The sequence below is a fragment of the Paramisgurnus dabryanus genome, chromosome 5 (assembly GCF_030506205.2).
Source record: "Paramisgurnus dabryanus chromosome 5, PD_genome_1.1, whole genome shotgun sequence".
NCBI classification, from domain to species: domain Eukaryota; kingdom Metazoa; phylum Chordata; class Actinopteri; order Cypriniformes; family Cobitidae; genus Paramisgurnus; species Paramisgurnus dabryanus.
This window is the reverse complement of record NC_133341.1, coordinates 14,251,221-14,273,381: the sequence shown is the minus strand read 5'-3', so window position 1 is coordinate 14,273,381 and position 22,161 is coordinate 14,251,221. Positions and strand designations below refer to the sequence as shown.

At 33.7% G+C, this 22,161-nt stretch overlaps 1 protein-coding gene and 3 long non-coding RNA genes across 4 annotated transcripts; 2 read left to right on the top strand and 2 right to left on the bottom strand.

Annotated features, from left to right (window-relative positions):
* The first annotated feature begins 296 nt into the window (after positions 1–296).
* Positions 297–1,383, top strand: ins (preproinsulin). The gene is made up of 3 exons (XM_065293591.2): positions 297–455; positions 566–750; positions 1,155–1,383. The coding sequence occupies exons 2-3, from the start codon at positions 573–575 to the stop codon at positions 1,301–1,303; spliced, it is 327 nt and encodes a 108-aa protein (XP_065149663.1). The 5' UTR covers positions 297–455; positions 566–572; the 3' UTR covers positions 1,304–1,383.
* A 380-nt stretch (positions 1,384–1,763) lies between these two features.
* On the bottom strand, positions 1,764–21,661 carry LOC141282240 (uncharacterized). The gene is made up of 2 exons (XR_012336767.1): positions 21,185–21,661; positions 1,764–3,329 (listed from the first exon to the last, which is right to left on the bottom strand). It is a non-coding gene; the product is annotated as an uncharacterized lncRNA (long non-coding RNA).
* LOC135748698 (uncharacterized) lies at positions 7,098–12,201 on the bottom strand. The gene is made up of 4 exons (XR_010532172.2): positions 11,881–12,201; positions 11,564–11,651; positions 11,346–11,400; positions 7,098–7,467 (listed from the first exon to the last, which is right to left on the bottom strand). It is a non-coding gene; the product is annotated as an uncharacterized lncRNA (long non-coding RNA).
* Positions 14,867–19,666, top strand: LOC135728044 (uncharacterized). Its single transcript, XR_010525387.2, has 4 exons — positions 14,867–15,111; positions 15,998–16,065; positions 16,449–16,586; positions 18,165–19,666. It is a non-coding gene; the product is annotated as an uncharacterized lncRNA (long non-coding RNA).
* Positions 21,662–22,161: the final 500 nt, after the last annotated feature.

The following is a 22,161-nucleotide window of genomic DNA, read 5'->3' as shown; positions in this document are numbered from 1 at the left end:
AATGGAGTGCTTTAGTCCTGTTTTTTCAAGAATAAGATTTTGCTGATCTATACAAAGAAAGTCCACCTGCTGTCACTCTACTCAATATTCTTCATTAGGAGACTCTGTTTAAACGTCTCTCAACAGTTATTAACTATTAACCACAGCTGACCTCAGATTGACAACATGGCACACATGAACACCAGAATGTGTTTATCTTTTGTGAACGTATACAGCTCTGGTGTTAATGTGAATTGGTTGGGTAAACGCAGTTAATGTGGCATGTGTGATTGGACAGCCACTTAAAGGAGTTAAAATGTGTTTGTGCACACAGGACTCATTTTCCGCTGATCCAGGTAAAGACTGCAGAACCCGTGTAGGTATAAAAGAGAGAAGGACCTGCAGATCGTCCCAAACCACCTCACCTCTCTCATTTCGGCTACCATCTTGTATGCACTTCTAGTCTTCAAGAACAGGTAAGGATGGTAAAAAAGCTGAAACTGTTGTGTATGGATGTACATTTTTATGTATATAACACAAGGACTGCTGAATCCATTTAAAGTGCATTTTTGTTTCTTTTTCTCAGGCTAACCATGGCATTGTGGCTTCAGGCTGGTGCTCTATTTGTCCTTTTGGCCATCTCTGGTGTTAACGCTAATCCAGGAGCCCCACAGCACCTGTGTGGATCTCATCTAGTCGATGCCCTCTACCTGGTCTGTGGTCCAACAGGCTTCTTCTATAACCCCAAGAGAGATGTTGACTCCCTTTATGGTAAGACAGAATATGTTTATAGCTTTTAAACAAGATTCTAAGTCATTGAAAATATCTCTCTGTCTGGGTCTAAAACATATATTTGACATTATACAGATTATTTTATGCTCTTTGAAATGCAAAGTATAAAGAAGACCTGCCAGGTAAAATGGAAATAGTTTAACACTAATTCATAAAAGCAGGTATATTGTCTATGTTACAGTATCTGTTGAAGTATGGAAGACCAATAATGCAAAAGACTTTAATAGTATTGTATTAAGGTTAAACCTCTTAACATTTTAAGAAAAAAATATATATCTGTATTCTCTTTTTACAGTGAGGAAAAATACAAAGAAGGGACAAAATTAAAGTTGAATATATTTGAAATATATGTTTTAATGCTTCATATTGTTTTACTTTTTCAGGTTTCCTTCCTCCTAAATCTAGCCAGGAAAATGAAGTGGCTGACTTTGCATTTAAAGATCACGCTGAGCTAATAAGGAAGAGAGGCATCGTGGAACAGTGCTGCCATAAACCCTGCAGCATCTTGGAACTGCAGAATTACTGCAACTAAATTACTTCACCACCTGTTTCCAGATCAGCCTTAATGCTCCTTGTTTTTAATAGAAAATAAAATTTTATCAAATAAACACAGGATGTGTTTTGGTATTTCTTACAATATTTGTATTAACCGTCATTGCAGATGGCAAAAGTTCATCAAAAATAAGTATTTAAATAAGAACATTTTTTTTACTAAAGTGAGTTCTGTTCTCATGTGATGTAGGAGCCTAGGGGTGCTGAAAGCTATTAGAGATACTAAAGAGTAAAAATAATGTGAAGGGATAGAAACATTAGCATCTTATTTGAGACTATTAACTTAGATTCTGACTGAATCATTAAGGATGTTTCAAACGTTCATAGAAACAAACCAACTGTTCAATGCAGGAATTGAATATATAAATTAAAGGCACCAGGGATGGTGATATGGTGGTAGGTATACATGTGTATATGTGCACACAAAAGAAAGCAATTGATCAAAAATTTAATCATTTATTCATAGAATCTATAATACAGCCCATCTTCAAAACCATGTCCTAAAAAAAAACGGGAGTCAAAAGGTTTCTATTTTTAATATATATATTTTTTTAATATCATTTCAATAATTTCAGAGTAACTCTGAAAACCGGTTACCACCCAGATAGCATTAGACTGCACCGGAGCTGCACCAAAAATGACAACTTTTCCAGATATAGCGGTTCACTCCAAAAATAAATCATTGTAAACACATGACTTTCTTCTATGGAACAGATAATTTTTCAAAGAATGATGTAACTTCTCTTTATTCTCATACAATGAAAGTAAAGAGTATCAGAGTATCAGTCACAAAATTTCTGTTAAACATTTTTTGTGTTCCACAGAATCGTCATACAGCAGAATTTAAATTTTACAGTAAAATAACTATTCATGATAACAGTGCACTAATATGTTGTGCTAATGCATTCTACACAAGTAGACACAACAAGAGGTAGGTTAGGGAACTTTGATTGAAATGAATGCTCATTATATTTTTCACGGGGGCAGAAATGACTAAAAGCTGAAATCCTTTTAAATCTGATCTCAATTACAGATATGTAGGCCTACATAATTTATACTATGCATCATGTCAGAAAAGGATTTTACCGTAAAGTGACCAGAAGTATGTAATGGGACCTAAAGAAAGCTTTTTATTGGTTTGTTCAAAGCCATATTTTCCTTTCTAATCATTTTATTGCATTGTTATATGGATCATGTGCTTGCAAAGTGTAGAAAATGAGTTTATTGCCCAGAGGCAACATTAAGCCAAAGAGGGTTTGGATAGGAAAACAAGATAAATATTGTTTAACACACTGCTGAAGGCTATAACAAAAAAAAAATTGTACAGTGTTTCTTTAGATTATCCAAAAATACTTTTCAATTTGCTCTTTGCAAATGTTTGTGTAATTTTCCACCGTTAGTGAATCAAATCCTATAGGTATGAATATTAGTCGCATGTCTTGAACAAAAGAACTGTCAGAACTGTCAAGTTGAACATTGTGGCATTTAAAAAAACATACGTTTTAAATTATTTTTAATATATAAAAGAAAAAAGCAATTTGTCTATTATCATTCATCTAGTGTTTATATTATTTTACGTGCACGTACATTACTAAGGAAGGTCACACTGAAAACATCACATTAATAAGAGAGATTTTATCTTTTCTCATCTTCTTAAGAATAGCATACAAGATCTGCATTTACACCAGAATGTGTTTGTCTTTTGTGAATGTAATAATACTGCATGGTGTTAATGTGAATTAGTTGGGTAAACACAGCTAATGTGGCATGTATGATTGGACAGCCACACAGTGGAGTTGTTTGTGCACCCAGGGCCCAGGCAAAGACTGGTAAACCTGTGTAGATGTAAAAGAGAAATGGGCCAGATAATCTTCCCAAACAACCTCACATTTCTCATCTTGACCATCTCGTCTAATCTATAGGGGACGCAAAGCACATCTGTGGATCTCACCTGGTCAAAGCTCTCAAATTCATCTCTATAGCTCCATTCAAGTGAGAGGTTGACCCTATGGATAAAATAAAATATGTTTATAGTAGAGGAGCATTGAATAGTGGTGTACTGACATGAAAAGATTGTAAGTTGGTAATGCACTGAACAACAAGTCAAATATCAACTAAATTACTTCATAAACTGTTTACCAGCCTTAATGATTGATTTTTTTCTTATATCTCCACACTGTAAAAAATACTTTACTGCCTTAAATTTTTTGTTGAATCAACTGGGATTTAAAAGTCATTTCAACTTACTATTATTTATCTAGACTAGAGATGTTATAACTACAGGTGAGTTGTTATAACTTATAAATTTAAGATGACTTTTCTCAACTATATTTTATAAGTTGTGACAACTAAAGGCAGCAAAGTTTTTTTTTAAAAGTGCAAAGTGCAATATTTGTGTTTTTTGCCAGGAAAATGTGAACAAAAATAAACTGTTTAAAAAGTTACGCTTGCAATTTAAATGTCAATATGCCATAAATATTTTAACATAAAGTGAGTTCTCTTTTTAAAATGTAGACCATGTGTGTCAAAAGCTGATGGTATTATGATACTATATATTGTAATATCATGTATTTTATAAATTTACAGTTTCTTTCCTTATTTCGGAAGAACTGGTAAAATACTTTAAAGTTGCTTTGCTGCAATGCAAAATTGTGAAAAGTGCTATAGAAATACATATGAATTGAATCTGTCTATTTGTCATTATCATGTACATGGTGTGGGATGCTGCTTCAATTTTGTTTTAAAAAAAAAAGGCTGCAGCCCCTGCACTACACTGTAAAAAAAAATCTGTAAAAAAACGGTAAATCTCTGGCAGCAAAGTTGCCAGAGAAATTCCGTCAAATTACGGTAAAAAAATGTTTTTCAAAATTACATACAAAAACCGTAAAAAAACAGATAATCTTTTACAGTCCTAATTCATTAAATTACAGAATATTACTGTTAATAATTGTTATAAAACTGTAGAAAAACAGATAAATTATGTGAAAATACATGAAATACAACTACTTTTCAGGTCAATCCCTGTAAATATACGGCTTTTATTAGTTATTTTATTAAATTGCTCTGTACTTATACAGTAATATTATTTTAAAATACAGTTTATCTTTGTAAAATAACAAAAAAAACACCTGTATAAAAACGTATTAAGTATGTGAAAATACATGAAGTACGCTGTAAAAAAAAATCCGTAAAAAAACGGTAAATCTCTGGCAGCACGGTCGCCAGAGAAATTCCGTCAAATTACGGTAAAAAATGTTTTTTAAAATTACATACAAAAACCGTAAAAATACAGAGAATCTTTTACAGTCCTAATTCATTAAATTACAGAATATTACTGTTAATAATTGTTATAAAACTGTAGAAAAACAGATAAATTATGTGAAAATACACGAAATACAACTACTTTTCAGGTCAATCCCTGTAAATATACGGCGTTTATTCGTTATTTTATTGAATTGCTCTGTATTTATACAGTAATATTATTTTAAAATACAGTTTATCTTTGTAAAATAACTAAAAAAAACACCTGTATAAAAACGTATTAAATATGTGAAAATACATGAAATACAACTACTTTTCAGGTCAATCCCTGTAAATATACAGCTTTTATTAGTTATTTTATTTAATTGTTCTGTATTTATATAGTAAAATCCTTTTAAAATAACTAAAAAAAACTGTATAAAAACGTAATAAGTATGTGAAAATACATGAAAACCATCTACTTTTCAGGTTAATCTCTGTAAATGTACGGCTTTTAATAGTTACTTTATTAAGTTCTCTGTATTTATACAGTAATATTTTTTTAAATACAGTTTATCTTTGTAAAATAATTAAAAAGACCCGTGTAAAAACGTAGCAAGTATGTGAAAATGCACGAAAAACAACTACTTTTCAGGTTAATCTCTGTAAAGGTATGGTTTTTATTAGTCATTTTATTTAAAAGACGTGTATAAAAGCGTAATAAGTATGTGAAAATACATTGTAAAAAAACAGTTTACTCTTAAATATAGCTTATCTTTACAAAACAACTAAGAACAATGTATAAAACCCAATAAGTACATAAAATCAAAGACTAAAATATTACAGAAATATATTTTAACAGAATTATTGGACAATAGAAAAATAATCATAGTATGTTAAAATACCTCAAAAGCTACATACATAATCTGGAAATTAAGGTATTTAGTTGTCGTTATATAAAACAGCCATGTCTACCAACAATAATTTTGTGTTAAAATATAGCTAATCTCATGCATAGTAACTAAGAAATGTTATTTCTTGCAGTAAAATAAAAACTATAAAAATGTAAAGGGTACCTCCTTTAAAACAGAACAGTCATTTAAGTGAATTGTAAACAAAAATGTAATGTTAATTGGACAGTAGAAATACAAGCAAAGTATGAAAAATAGCTACATTATGATAATTAATAAAATAATTGTGTCAAATAAAAATTTTTACTGGCAAAATAAAAACATTTCATTGAGGAAAACATTTCAGGACTTTTCTCCACTCAATGGACTTTAATTGCAACCAAAATGTTGAAGTCCAAATCAATGCAGTTTCATGGGCTGTGCACAGTCGCACCTGAGAAATAGGGTCTTACAGTATCTGAAACGATCTATCATTTTCTAAAATAATAATAATAATAATAAACATTTATATACTTTTTAACCACAAATGGTCATCTTGCCTGGCACATTGAAGACCAGTACATTCCGTCATCACGTTGGAAACATTTTAAATAATAATAAAATAAAAAACAAAGATGTTGAAATTGGAGGGAAAATTAGATGGAATTTGCTGCCCTTCCCTGACTTTTTAAATGGAGTACACAGATAAATATATTAGATAAATGACATGACGGGTGACAATTCCAACGTGATGACGTTATGCCTGGCGCATCGCAGACCAGCACAAGCTGAACAATTGTGATAAAAAAAAGTTTATAAAGGTTTTTGTGGGTTTTTTTAGAAAATGACTAAAGAAGATCCTATTCCTCAGCTGGGATTGTGACGTGTACAGCCTCTTGAGACTGCATTAATTTGCTATTGAGGTCCATTGTGTTGAAAAATCCTGAAATGTTTTCCTCAAACTTAACTTCTTTTACACTAAAGAAAGAAAAGACATGGACATCTTGGATGGCATTGGTGAGTTAAAGGAATAGTCTACTCATTTTCAATATTAAACTATGTTATTACCTTAACTAAGAATTGTTGAATCATCCCTCTATCATCTGTGTGCGTGCACGTAAGTGCTGGAGCGCGCTGCGACACTTTGATAGCATTTAGCTTAGCCCCATTCATTCAATGGTACCATTTAGAGATAAAGTTAGAAGTGACCAAACACATCAACGTTTTTCCTATTTAAGACGAGTAGTTATACAAGCAAGTTTGTTGGTACAAAATAAAATGTAGCGCTTTTCTAAGTGGATTTAAAAGAGGAACTATATTTTATGGCGTAATAGCACTTTTGGGAGTACTTCGACTCTGCGCAGTAACACCCTCCCTCTCCCATTATGAGAGTGAGAAGTGGAGCGGACTTTTCAGGCAAGTCGAAGTACTCCCAAAAGTGCTATTACGCCATAAAATATAGTTCCTCTTTTAAATCCACTTAGAAAAGCGCTACATTTTATTTTGTACCACCAAACTTGGTCGTATAACTACTCGTCTTAAATAGGAAAAACGTTGATGTGTTTGGTCACTTCTAACTTTATCTCTGATTGGTACCATTGAATGAATGGGGCTAAGCTAAATGGTATCGAAGTGTAGCAGCGCGCTCCAGCGCTTACGTGCACGCACACAGATGATAGAGGGATGTATCAACAATTCTTAGTTAAGGTAATAACATAGTTTAATATTGAAAATGAGTAGACTATTCCTTTAATGATCAGGAAATGTTCATTTTGAGGTGAACTAATCCTTTAATAAAGGCCTTCTGAAGCAAATAGATGCATGTGTAAAAACATATAACTTTATAATCTAAATGATCTAGCTTCTGCCAGACGACAGTATGCATTCATATGGTGTCAGAAGAATTGTCCATCTTAGATTACACAGATTTCAGATTAAAAACAGTCTAATATTTCCACACCTGGGTTGCCATGGTCATCCGATGTAGATCCACAAGCACAGGTTTTTCTATAATCTGAAATCACAAAAGGAGGAAATATTTAAAAAAAAATTATTAACATTTAGGTTTAGGATTAACTATGAATAACTCTTGCATAGTGCACCTTTAAAGTGTAATGGATTAGTTTAAAGGGACACTCCACTTTTTTAAAAAATATGCTCATTTTCCGGTTCCCCTAGAGTTAAACATTTGATTCTTACCGTTTTGGAATCCATTCAGCCGATTTCCGGGTCTGGCTTTACCACTTTTAGCATAGCTTAACAATCCATTGAATCTGATTAGTCCATTAGCAATGCATGTTTAAAAAAAACAAAGAGTTCAAATATTTTTCCTATGTAAAACTTGACTTCTGTAGTTACATCGTGTACTAAGACCAACAGAAAATTAAGTTGTGATTTTCTAGGCAGATGTGGTTAGCACTATACTCTCATTCTGGTGTAATAATCAACGACTTTGCTGCCGTAACATGGCTGCAGCAGTGATATTACGCAGTGCCCGAAATTAGTGCAAAATCCTTGATTATTACACCAGAATGAGAGTATAGTCCTAACCATATCAGCCTTAAAAAAGCAACTATTAATTTTCCATTGGTCTTAGTAACCTACACAACGTAACTTACAGAAGAGTCAAGCTTAGAATAGGAAAAATATCGAAACTCTAATTTTTTTAGCGCGATGCTAATGGTGTAATCAGATTAAATGGATTATGCTAAGCTATCCTAAAAGTGGTACAGCCAGACCCAGAGCGTTTAACTCTAGGGGAGCTGGAAATTTAGCATATTTTCAAAAAAGTGGAGTGTCCCTTTATGCATTTTTTTAATTTCCAGACTCATCATGGAGGAAGCATTGATACCCCTTTTCCACCAAGGGAGAGCTGGTGCTGGTTTGGAGCCAGAGCACTCCCAAAAGTGCTATTACGCCATAAAATATAGTTCCTCTTTTAAATCTGCTTAGAAAAGCGCTACGTTTTATTTTGTACCACCAAACTTGCTCTAAAACTACTCATCTTAAATAGGAAAAACGTTGATGTGTTTGGTCACTTCTAACTTTATCTCTAAATGGTACCTTTGGATAAATGGGGCTAAGCTAAATGCTATCAAAGTGTCGCAGCGCGCTCCAGCGCTTACGTGCACACACACAGATGATAGAGGGATGTATCAACAATTCTTAGTTAAGGTAATAACATAGTTTAATATTGAAAATGAGTAGACTATTCCTTTAAGCATTCTTTAAAATTTCCAAACTCATTAATGGAGGAAACACTTAACCTGTTATTATGATTGATATTAAGGTTTGACCACAATACTGTGGTGAATATATCATTTGATTTAAAGAAAAAAAAAGTTTACTTTAATGATACAAAATATTATAATTATTTGACCACAGGATCACTTAACAGTAGCTACGTTTACATGGACACATTTAGCCTCCTATCATAGTGTTTACATGAACACTTAATGTGATCGGAATGATGTGCGTGTTTATATGACACAAGATTTACCTCAGATTTGATCATTTGACATGCGCACATTGCACAAATATAGTTTCACGCTGTTTCAAGATTTGCTTTGTGCCTCACTGATTATAAAGCAGTAGCAAAAACACCCATTCACGTGTGCCCAAAAAACGTATTTCACTTCACGAGAGAAACACATTACGTTTACACCTGGTATTTAAATCCGTCTCTTTTGTCCACTTTCGACCGCTTCTGTCCTGAATACTGTGAGGGGGTGGTCTGTGAGACTGTGGGCGAGTGTCTCTGCTGTCATTCAAACCCGAGCGGGAGTAATTATGAGTTTATATGGACGCAAACTAATATTATGTCGGAGTCCGCTGCTTGTGTTTAAGTAAACATGCTGCACAGTGTTTTGTATATGTATATGTTAGAGCTTTCTCTGAATTTTCAGCGCAATTGATGAAATGGGATCGCGCAACTTTCACACGCTTTCAAAACGAAACTACGGAGATCACCCCCTTAAGTTGTATCAATGAAAGGCTAAAAATAGAGCTGTTCACCGTATGTTCACGCCAGAAGTAAAAAAAAAAAGACGTAAAACTTGTGTTTAGTATATTAGATTAGATAAATGGGCAGAGAGAAGGCGGTCGCGTGTGGCTGTTCGAACACATTCAACCACATGTGCGTTCCGCAACTCCAAAGAGATCTGATCGAAAGTGGTTCCGACTACCTCTGGATGTGGTTGAAAGTGGTCGAAAGTGGACGAGCTCAAAACGTTTTGAACACCGTTTACACCTGGCATTAACGTCGTCCACTTGTGATCCGATCAACGAAAACGCATGTTAATGCCAAGTGTAAACAGCCTCTAAGAAACATCCACTAGAGAAGCAACGTGCATGCACTCGTCAGCCTTGCCCAGGTAAACTGATATTAACTTAGACAATAAAAAATAATAATGAAATGCATGCAAGTAAAGAAAACGGAATACAATATATACATCTCTTATCTTCCTTATAAAACATCACATTAACATTCGTATTAAAGAAGAACTCCAGTCAATTTTAACATTTAGTTCTGTTGTTTGCAGATGTGGAGTGCTGTCCGTACCGAGAACAATGAAAACAATCGCTGTTGCTTACAGTGTTATCCTCCTTTTTAGAATATGCCCCCTGTTTACTGAAACAGGGCCTGGGGCACGTTCAAGTTTAAAACAGTGTGCAACGTTTAGCTACAGTTTCCGGGTTGAACAACATATTTCCTGAAAACGGTGTGCACCGGTATGCAACGCGGTTTGAGATACATTTTCTCTTGTTTGGTGGGTGTGTCATAACTGCAGCAAACACGCGATACTAAAGAGACAGCTCGTACAATGGATTTAAAAAATAACATTTAAAAAGACATAAGGAATGACCTTCTCAGCTACCGTAGTTGCAACTCTTGCGTCATTAGAACAGGGTGTTGCAGGGTGCAACGTTTTGTCGGGGCTGAATGCAGCCCTGTTGTAAATGTGCTTTTAGCTTCTTAACACCGTTGAAATGTCATTACAAGTGCCCAGCAATGTGAAGGGATTTATTCTGCTAAGATATGCATAAAAATTATCAGTTGTCGACTCATGCAATCCACAAAAAAACAATTTGCAGTGGTTATGTATGTCCATAAGTTACGGCCTATTTTACTTGCTACATATTCATTACTATAGACATAACCACGGCAATAGCTTTTTTGTGGAATAAATTTTTTTTTTGACATATTGGATCATTCGAATTCAACAATCGATTAATGTGGACTACACTGGAAAACGGGAAGTAAACCGAGGTATGCGAGCTGGCTGAATTAACATCATTTTTATGCATACCTTTCACATATACTGCAGTCATATTTACAGTGTTCACTCAGAAGAAAACACTTTACATTGCTGGGCACTTGTGATAACATTTTCAGGGTGTTAAAGAGGCTTAAAGAACATAACTGGGCCCATTTTAGTCAACTGGGTGCAAATTTTAAAAGAGGATAACACAGTGTAGCCAACAACAATTGTATTAATTGTTCTCTGTACTGACAGCACTCCATTTACAAACAACAAAGCTAAAATGTTAAAATTGACCAAAGGTCTTCTTTAATGCAGTCTAATAGTGTATTATAAGTAACGTTATATAGCAACATTAAATATACTAGATTACATTGAAATATGTTATTAATTCATATTCTTATGATTTAACCTTCTAATGAAACAACTACAATGACATGAGAAACATCCAAATGAAACATTTACTACATTTAGCACCTACCTACATCATGTGCAGGCCTGACCACGTGCGTCACGCACAGCACAAAATATCATTCAAATGGATTCTTAAAACACGATGTACAATGCATGTTTATTAACAGTTAATCAGATCTATTTTCTTCCATAAAAAATAATGAAACAAACAACATACCTGTAAACAGACCAACATCATCAGTGGATCAACGGCTTCTCTCTCACTGTCTGTCCTGAAGACACAGAGCGTAACATGATTATTATAAGATTATGAAATTCATAATGTGCTTACACTTAAAAACTTCAACACTTCAACACTTCATCACAACCAACACGATCAAATGCTGTTGAGCCCTTGAGCAAAAATATGCATTTGAACGATAAAACTCAGCATACCAGAGAAACGTCTACGAGAAAAGCACCATCACACGTTGTACATGGAGAAACCCGGGAGATGTTGCACCGATCCGATGACGTTCCCACCCTAAACGAAGACCCGAAGAAAAGTTCCCTTAATTCAACGTTATATTCTCTTCCTTGTGAACAATGATATGAACAAAATTGTTTGAGGTTCATTAACCCATTTTAATTATAAAACGGAGTATAACCAGTAAATTCAAGAAAATAATACAATATAGGGAAAAAAAACGATTCAAATAATTCACACCAGTTACAAATGCATACTTTTTATATTGAACTGAAAACACTCTTACCTTCGTTCGAAACGCAGGAGAAAACATATTCCTTATTCCAAAATGCAAATGCAGCTCCATGATATCCGAGGATGGCTCACCTAAAGCAGTGAATCGAAGATATCCGCGCAAACCCGTTGAGTCGCATGACATCCGTTTGTGAATTCAAACTTCTAAAACACGTGACCAAATCATTGCTGCTCATTCGACTGTTACGACCTACGACACATTCGACGTTGTGGGCGGGAATTGGCGGCAAATTTGAATCTGTGTCGCACACATACACACACAAACAAGAGATGCATAAAGTGTGCTGTTGAATAAAATTGTGAATGTTAGTTGTATGGAGTTGAAATTAGAATAATGTTATTTTTATTATTCTGTGGAAATATTTTGATCTTTGTCAAAACAAAGTCTGAAAAGGCAACAAAAGTTACAATCACATATATATATATATATATATATATATATATATATATATATATATATATATATATATATATATATATATATATATATATATATATATATATATATATATATATATATATATATATATATATATATATATACACACACACACACACATACATACATACATACATATATATATATATATATATATATATACATACATATATAGACCAGTTCAAATGATGTAAACAACACTGGTCCTGAAACACTTCCTGTTACAGTTTGTGAGTTATTTTTTTATTTCACATGTATTATTATCTTTAAGATGTTTGTTTTACTTCAGTTAATTCAGGTTTATATGTTCTGTTGGTTTATTTTATCCCAACGTTTATCTAGTGTTAAAAAACGGAAACAGGAAGTGCTTCTGGACCAGTGTTGTTTACATCTTGTGAAATGGTCTATATATATATATATATATATATATATATATATATATATATATATATATATATATATATATATACAAAGGTTCTGTTGGGGTTTCTCCTGTAGCCTATGACTGTTGACCCTATACTTCACTACATCATCCACTCTATTTTTCAACATGGACAAATCAATTTCATACAAGATAATTTCATGTATGAGACTTTTTATTAGTCACTAGGTAAACAGCCTGAAAAATAACAAAAGTGTGGTAAACTGTAAAAATTACTTGTGCTTTATGATTATTGTGTGTTTATGATTATGATTACACAAACTGTGTAATCACTTGCTGCACAGGTTAAATTAAAATCTCTGAGAACTGTGGGCAGGATAATTAAGTGTATTAGGGATGCTTTGCCCCATGCATTAATGTCCTGTATGAACTCAGCCCTGGTAGATGGTTTTACACCCCAGAACTTGCCTGAGCTGAAGGTGACCCCTAAAAATGGATGAGTTGTAATATAAACCAGACTGCATTGTTGACAGGGATTTGGTTTTTCATAATGTGGCAAAGAAAAACGTTTGTGTGTAAAATCTGTGCATGTTGGACATTTGCAAGGAAAAACAGATACTAAATGAAGGGATAAAATCTCTATTTGTGAAGAAGTACATCCATCATGGAGAGTATTGTGTAAACCTCCTGTGGAGATCTTCAGTGTAGTTGTATTATAGCCTCAAATAGCTCGGTATCAAAGTTTAATAAGATTGTTCTGTCCTGTAATGCTTATGATGTTTTTCATATGTTTTTTGAATGTCCAAGACTTCCTTTATTTGTAATACTTGAAAGTTGATCACAAAATTGGGGTTTTCATATAACAATACCTTAGTTTATATTAGGATATAAATATAAAAGTTCATGGCAACAACAATGATTCTTGTAATTTTTTATTGGCCAAGCTAAGGCCTAGTCCACACAGACATGGGTATTTTTATAACTGGAGTTTTTCCTGCTGCGGTTTAAAGAAAATCCCCTCCACACATGCTCGCTTAAAGAAATCTCTGCCTACATGAACATGGAACAACACGAAATTACACGCTGTCAAGAGCATGCCACACTGGCAGGCGGTGATATTACTCAAATCATAAAGCCACCGTGGCCAATCAGAAGCCTAACACAAGTGACGTTGCAAGGCGGTTTTACTGTCTACACAACAACACTGCACTCGGCGTTTCTTAAAATAAATCTTAATTTTCTAATGTATTTTAACTGAAATGTGAGAACCTCGATGACGTATGCGGTCGAGCAACGCGAACTTCCGGAGAACAAACCCGAAAACATGTTCGGGACGTGTCCGGCGGAACTGGCACGAATGGCCACCCTAGGCCTAGTCCACATGGACATGGGTATTTCTAACCTGAGTTTTTCCTCCAAACAAATCCTGTTCACACATGCTCAGTTTAAAAGAAATCTCTGTCCACATGAAAAAGCAAAAACACGCTATCAAGCGCTGTCAAGAGCATGCCACACCAGTAGGCAACAATATAACCTCTGATGTCAAATACAGCAGATAACGGTGCACACTCTGACGTCGCAGGGCAAAAACCCTGGTTTTACTGCATCCATCGTTTTCTTAAAATCCTTACCCTGGCAGGGATTTTCAAAAATGTTTGGTTTTAGTGCCCTGATACTGAATTTTTGCGTGGACAAACGGCCGAACCACGTTTAAAAATGCCACGGCTATAAAAATACTCGGGTCCGTGTGGACTAGGTCTAAGTCTTTAATAGAATCGTGAGTGTCCATTGAGTTTACATATTACAAATACACAGATAATGTTGCTTTGTTTGAATGCAGATGGGGTGTGAGAAAGGCTGACTTTTTAATAATGGTTGTTGTGGATCTTGTATCAAATTTGTCTTAAGCCCTGTTTTCTTTCTCTCTCTCTCTCTCCTATATAATTTGAAAATTACATTGCTGTAGTTTGCAATGAATTGTGGGAGCATGCTAAATGCAAATTTTACAGTATGTCTGCAATATTGTATTTTTAAAATAGGCTAATATGTAAATGCTACAGGACAACATGTAATGACACTTATTATTTTATTTTATGTATTTATTGAAAATGTCAGCTGTGGTACTAGTTTGGAAATAAAAGCTTTGGCCCTTACAATAACTGCAATAAATGCAGCCTATTAAATGAATTATAAACATGCATGTAGATTCTTTTAATGTACAAATCTTTGTCAAAAATATTTGATAAGAAACACATATAGACAACATGTGCATAGCGCAGTACGTGTGATGTCACGACGTCATCAGCAAATTTGCGCGCGGTGCACATGCGCATTGCGAGTATGCGCAGACAGGTGTCTACAGAGTGGAAAGAAGTTGTTGCATCTGATAATTCTTCAATCGTGTAAGTAATATTTTTATTTTGTCACATTGCAAACACAAGACGTTCATCAGAGTTGGGTATTAGCGTTAGTTTCTTTGCTGAATTTATTGGGCGAGTCTATAGCATATAATTTGATGTAATATGCGCGTGTTAGTTTGTTGCACATGGCATGCTGGAAGACAGGGCTCTCAAGTCAAGTCTCACGCATTCACCGTGATACACACGCATTTCAGTCAGTTCACACGCTCACACGCCAAACCTTGTATTTCTCAGGCTGAGAAGTAATAGATAAATTGTCCTGCTTCGAGGTTTTTTGTGTACTCAACTTTACGCAGCGCCGCAAGAACTGACAAAGATGACATCAGAGTACCGCGAGAAATGTTGCGGAAGAGGCTGATTTCAAATCGCTCTCGCGTTACTCTGATGTCATCCATATGTCGTTTCTTGCAGCGCCTCGCCTCATGAAGTCAAGTACCTTGATCAATGACAAGTACAATTCTATAATCTACTCAAAGTGCTCTATTTTCATGTACTAATTTTGTACTTAATATAGCCTACATTTTTTGTTCCTTAGTACATATGAAATATGCTAAAATCTAATTTAAAAATGTATTTAGGTACCACTTGTAATACATTTGAACCCATCTTTGTATGAAAGATGAGTACAGCTTTACTTAAATTCATTTTGTAATACAAGATTATAGTATGTTAAATGCATTTCACTTCATATTCATGACATCTCAAACACGGAGGAAGATATTTTGAGGAATGTTTGTAACCCAATCTTTAATGAGCCCCATTCACTTCCAAAATAAGAAAAAGAATACTTAGTCCCTTCTAATTGAAGCTGCCATATTTAGTTTTTTTTATGTCCTGTTTATAAGAAATATAGTTTAATTTTTTTTAGGTAGCAGCAACTGCAGCTTACATGGAATGAGGATTATCGGATTCATCTACACTCACTGATCATCCAAGGTAATTTGGATACAATGAATACAAACTATTTTTTGTTTTCTTTTGTAATGATTAATTTTTTTCTAGTGTTATCTGTTTTTTTGTTGTTGTTTACACAAGGTACATACACTGCAATAAAGAGCTCAAGTAAATAAGTAAATTTACTCTTCGTATAGTCGAATAATCCAAAAAAGATCATTTTAAATTATTTTTTATTCACTTAATTTAGATTGAAGCTAGACAACATTTCTTGTCGTTTTTCTTATCTTATATTCTGCATCTTGATTTAAGAATTTTAATATATTTAGACTGGAAAAAAGACAGAAATACTAAGCTCTTCTTTGCAGTGCATGCCATGAACCATACTGTCACAACCATTATTAATCCAAGTTTAATTTATATAGGTGAATTGATGACCTCAAGCAAATGGATGTTGTTGTCATCTGAAGAGAAGGTTGTCCTGGGCCCATGTTTAGAGGCATTTGGGGCATATCAGACACATATCAGAATCAAGCTGCATGCACACTTGAGTTTATTCAGAGGTAATTCAGAGCATAAACTCTTAACAAATATCTATTGTATACTTGCAAGTTTTTTTGACTTCTAGGTTAAGTTTTTTAGTTAGTGACTTCTTTTTTCAGGGGAGCAAATTCAAAATATGTGTTTGTTGCGTCATGTGAACCATGTGCATCATGTGTATTGTCAAAATGAGTGCCTGCTGAACACGCATCAAAAGGGTTTATGATAAAAGTGCAAACTCTAGAGCAGATACTAATAACTATAACACTACAACCACTGCTTTATGGGTTGAAATTAGTCAAAATAACAAATACATGGACATTTCTCGGCGAACTTGATGCACGTTACAACTGTATTTTACCATGCACAAACAAATGCCATAAGATTTAAATATATGAAATTCAGAATTTAAATGAATGTGTATTGATTTGTACAAATGGAGACATGTATGTGAATAAAAATGTTAATTTTTTTTTGTTATGTATTTATATATATCCTAATTTGCCCATGCAAAAAAGGAGATGTGCATTTGTGGATCAGGTGACACGCCTGCATTTATCCCGTTCTGTTCATTTGGATTTTGAGATTTCCATTTTGCCGTTTAAAGCATTTTATGAGCCAAATACAAACAACTATCAATGAATGAACCAAACAAATGCGTTTCATTTTGTGTTGGAATTTAATTATGTGCATCAAACAGGATGAATGCACATGCATTGCCTGGTTCACAAATGCACATTAGTGGTTTTGTTTTTGCATGCACAAATTGGGATATTTGTGAATTTCAGTGATTATATTTTTTATTAGTTTATTACAATTTGTGTATGCAAAAACATCAATGTGCATTTGTGAATTAGGCGATGTACATGCATTCATCCTGTTTGGTTCAATACAAACCACGCAACAAAAGTCGCAAAATTTGAATGAACCAAACATGTGAATTTACATGTATCACCTGATTCACAAATGCACATCAGCATTTTTGCATGCACAAATTGTGATATAATGATACAAAATATAATCACTGAAATTCACAAATGTCTCTGTTTGTACAAATCTATGCACATTCATTTGAATATTGAATTTTACGGACACAAAAATGAAATGCATTTGTTTGGTTTATTCATCGATAGTTGTTTATATTTGGCTCATATAATGCTTTACATGGGGAAATGAGTCTCAAAATCCAAATAAACAGAACGGGATAAATGCAGGCGTGTCACCTGAACCACAAATGCACATCTCATTTTTTGCATTTTTATTCACATACATGTCCCATTTGTATAAATCAATACACATTAATTTAAATTCTGAATTGTATATATTCAAATTTAAGACATTTGTTCGTGGATGGTAAAATACAATTGTACTGTGCATCAAGTTCACCAGTAAATGTGCATCTATTTGTGAATAATTTTCTAATTTCAACCCATACTGCATTGTTATAAACCCAGTATGAATTAAAGGAACTGCCCTGGACAGTTTTTATGTTTGGCAGAACTAAAACTTTAAAATCTTTTTCTAGCAAATTTTTATTTTATTGTTTTAGTATATGCTGATTTTTTATAATAAGATCTTCTGGTTGTTGTTTTTTTTAACAGAGAAGTTGTGGGCATCAGTCCGGAAACTGGATCAAAAATTTGCTGCTGGAATGTGAGACAAATAAAGGCATGGAATGAACCCAAATGTATGAACACTGCTACGAAAACTAATGGACTTTGAATGGCTTGCCAGTTAATTCCAATGGAATTGAAGAAGAGACTCTGACAAGATTTTCAAGTTTGTGTTTAATTTAAAAGTTTATCTTCATAGATAAGCAATTTAAAGGTAGGCACAGTTAAAACTATTTCTTGTGTGTTTGTTTAAACTGTAAATTTATGACTGAAGTTTGGTCACTATGTAGTAATGTGTTCCTTTGTGGTTAATTAAATGCTGCAGTGCTTAGTGGTATTCGTTGTTGTATTTCCAAGGCTAAAGCCTTATTTTGTGATCTGCATTGTATTGGAGAGTTTTGGAAACTAATACTTATTATCTTAATGCATTGGAAAGTTTTGGACTATTGAACAATAAATGCATTTGGCTACATCTGTGATTTTCTGTTATTTTAAGTGTTTTAGTTTACATTACATTAAATGATTTACAGCAGTTAAAAAAAATTACAGTAATTTTTTTTACAGTGTAGGCTACCATGACACAAGTTGCAGCTCCAAAAACATTTCTTAGTCAAGTTGTATAGCTACAAGCAGCACAAAACCAAAGAAGTGGATTTGATGAAGTCATGTTGTAGTATTGCTGAACAATGTTCACCAGTTAGAGATTGAGGTGGAATGTGAGTTAACAGTGGACGTGGTCTTACTTTGCAGCAAGAGCAAAACCCTAAAAGTTTCAATGCTGAAGAGGGATACATTTAAAACACTATAAATTTACTGATTTATGTAATTTTACTTACATTTCTACAGAAAAATAATCAATAAAACATTTACAGAAATTTTCTGTAAAAATAATTTTTTAATCTGTAAAAATGAACGGCAAATTTCTGTGAAAATTAACGGCAAATGTCTGTGGAAATTAACGGCAAATGTCTGAAAATTAACGGCAAATGTCTGTAAAAATTAACGGCAAATGTCTGTGGAAATTAACGGCAAATGTCTGTGGAAATTAACGGCAAATGTCTGGAAATTAACGGCAAATTTCTGTGAAAATTAACGGCAAATGTCTGTGGAAATTAACGGCAAATGTCTGAATATTAACGGCAAATGTCTGTAAAAATTAACGGCAAATGTCTGTGGAAATTAACGGCAAATTTCTGTGGAAATTAACGGCAAATGTCTGAAAATTAACGGCAAATGTCTGTGAAAATTAACGGCAAATGTTTGTGAAAATTAACGGCAAATGTCTGTGAAAATACATTTTTGATCTGTAAAAATAGTATGAATTGCCTTTAAAAAACATAATTTTGATGTGATTGTTAATTACAAGGAAATACTGTCATTTTAATGGTAAATCTTTAAATAACAGAAAATATCTGTAAAACAAAAGCATTTTACTGTTTAATGAAAAAATTGGAAAATTCTGTAAAAATATACAGAATATTACCTGTAAAAAAACGTTTTTTTTTTTACAGTGTACTTGGAACATTATTTAAAATTATAAAAAGGTATACAAAATGGCTACTGTAACATCATCTACACTGACCAAATTATACCACAAGCAACACTTTTGTTTTTGCCCCCAACTTCTTACAGCCATTGAAGACGAGTGGATCAACATTCCACATGCCACAATCAACAACCTGATCATGTCTATGCAAACCCCCCAATACAGTAAAACTGCACATTTTAGAGTAGCCTTTTACTGTGGCCAGCCTAAGGCCCGCCTGTGCAATAATCATGCTGTCTTATAAGCATCCTGATATGCCACCTGTAAGGTGAATGGATTATCGGCAAAGGAGAAATACTCACTAACTATATTTAGGCAGATTTGTGAACAATATTTAAGATAAATAGGCCTTTTGTGTACACAGAAAAAGTTTTAGATCTTTTGACTTCAGCTCATAAAAAATGGGGGCAAAAACAAAGTGTTGCATTTATAATTTTGGTCAGTGTATAAACATATCTATTTTTTAATAACCAATATTCAATACCAGTAATCAACATTAAATATACTATCACAGCTGCAAAAAAGCATGTCACTTTAGAAAACTAAATGATAGTCATAAAAACTGAGAACATTGTTCATGTAACAAAATTTATTTTTTGTTGTTCAGTTTTTAAAGCCCTCCTGACCCTCTTTCATCACAAGATCATTTTGTTGCTGTTTTTCTCATTCATAATTAAATACATCTTTTTAATCAGATTCATAATTCTGAAATACTGAAACCAGCAAAAATGTCTCCCTGTATAGATCTTCATTCATGCATTCTACTAAACTAACCTAGCACTAATAAAAAGTTGAAATAAAACCAAGAGACAGCACCAACACTTTTTATCGTTGGTTCATAATGAAACAAGTTATGTTTAAGCAAAGGCAACGTTTTGCAGTTTTACCACACAACCAGGCGAACAGAAAGGTATTTAATTTAAGCTCACGTAACCAGCACCCTGTCAACTAAATACTGCACCATTTATAATCAAATAAATATTTTAGTGAAACACTTCGTCCCTTTCCAACATTAAAGTAAATAATGTTGGAAATGAAAACTGTTAAAAAAAATAAAAGGCACCAGGAGGGGAGTGTTAGGTGTACATGAGTGTGTTTATGCATGCAAAAGAGAGCATGTTTTATCCTTTAAATATTATTTTATGATTAACTATTTAACTTTTTATTAATTAAATGTATTCAAATGCTTAAAAGGATGGTACGCAGAAAAAAATGAATTCTGTCTTTTAATCACACTCATTTACTCATTACTCATTCAAATACGACTTTCGTCCATGGAGCACAAGAGATATTTTTAAAGAATGATGCAACTTCTCTTTTCTCATACAATAAAGGAAAACGGTGAAAAAGTATCAGTCACAAGGTTTTTGCTCAACATCTTTTGTGTTCCACATAATCATCATAGTTGTGAAACAACATGTGGGTTAGCAAATAACAGGATTTAAATTTTAGAGTAATCTACCTTTTCGTTATGACTATTGTCTGGTTAAAGGGGGACACTCCACTTTTTTGAAAATATTCAAATTTTCCCCGTTTTGGAATCCATTCAGCTGCTCTTGTCTGGCGGTACAACTTTTAGCATAGCTTAGAACAATCCATTGAATCTGATTAGACCATTAGCATCGCGCTCAAAGAGAGTTTCGCTATTATTCCTATTTAAAACTTGACTCTTCTGTAGTTACATCATGTACTAAGACCAGCAGAAAATTGAAAGTTGCACTTTTCTAGGCCTATTATGGCTAGGAACTATACTCTCTGGCATAATAATCAAGGACTTTGCTGCTGTCACATGGCTGCAATGATATTACGCAATGCCAAAAATAGTCCCCTGCTATTGAAAGATACTAAAGAGACTATTTTTGGCTGTTGCGTAATATCATTGCGCCTCCTGCAGCCATGTTACAGCAGCAAAGTCCTTGATTATTACGCCAGAATGAGAGTATAGTTCCTAGCCATATCGGCCTAGAAAATCGCAACTTTTCATTTTCTGTCAGCCTTAGTACACAATGTAACTACAGAAGGGTCAAGTTTTAAATAGGAAAAATACTGAAACTCTTTGGTTATTTTTGAGCACGATGCTATATGGTCTAATCAGATTCAATGGATTATATGCTAAAAGTGAAAGGCGCCAGACACAGAGATCAGCTGAATAAAATAAATATTTTTAAAATGTCCCTTTAACACCCTCATACCTGCTTTCCAAAAATGGCGACTCGAGGGTAGCAGAATATTCATTCACAAGGAGCAAAAAGGGTCAAATGATTAACAAAAAATAGTAATTTTGATTAAGTTAAATGGCAGCTAATCAGATGTGTGAAAATTGTTTCACAAGCCTTTATATACACAACAAACAATGTATACTTTAAAGTGAAAGATTAGAATTCACATCTTTAACAACTATCCCAGAATTTTGCCTTGGGTCCTTATTTCTATAAGTTG

Coding starts and splice junctions, on each gene's coding strand:
- ins (XM_065293591.2), top strand. CDS start 573: ATGGCATTGTGGCTTCAGGCTGGTGCTCTATTTGTCCTTTTGGCCATC. Junction 751..1,154: donor AGATGTTGACTCCCTTTATG/GTAAGACAGAAT, acceptor TTACTTTTTCAG/GTTTCCTTCCTCCTAAATCT.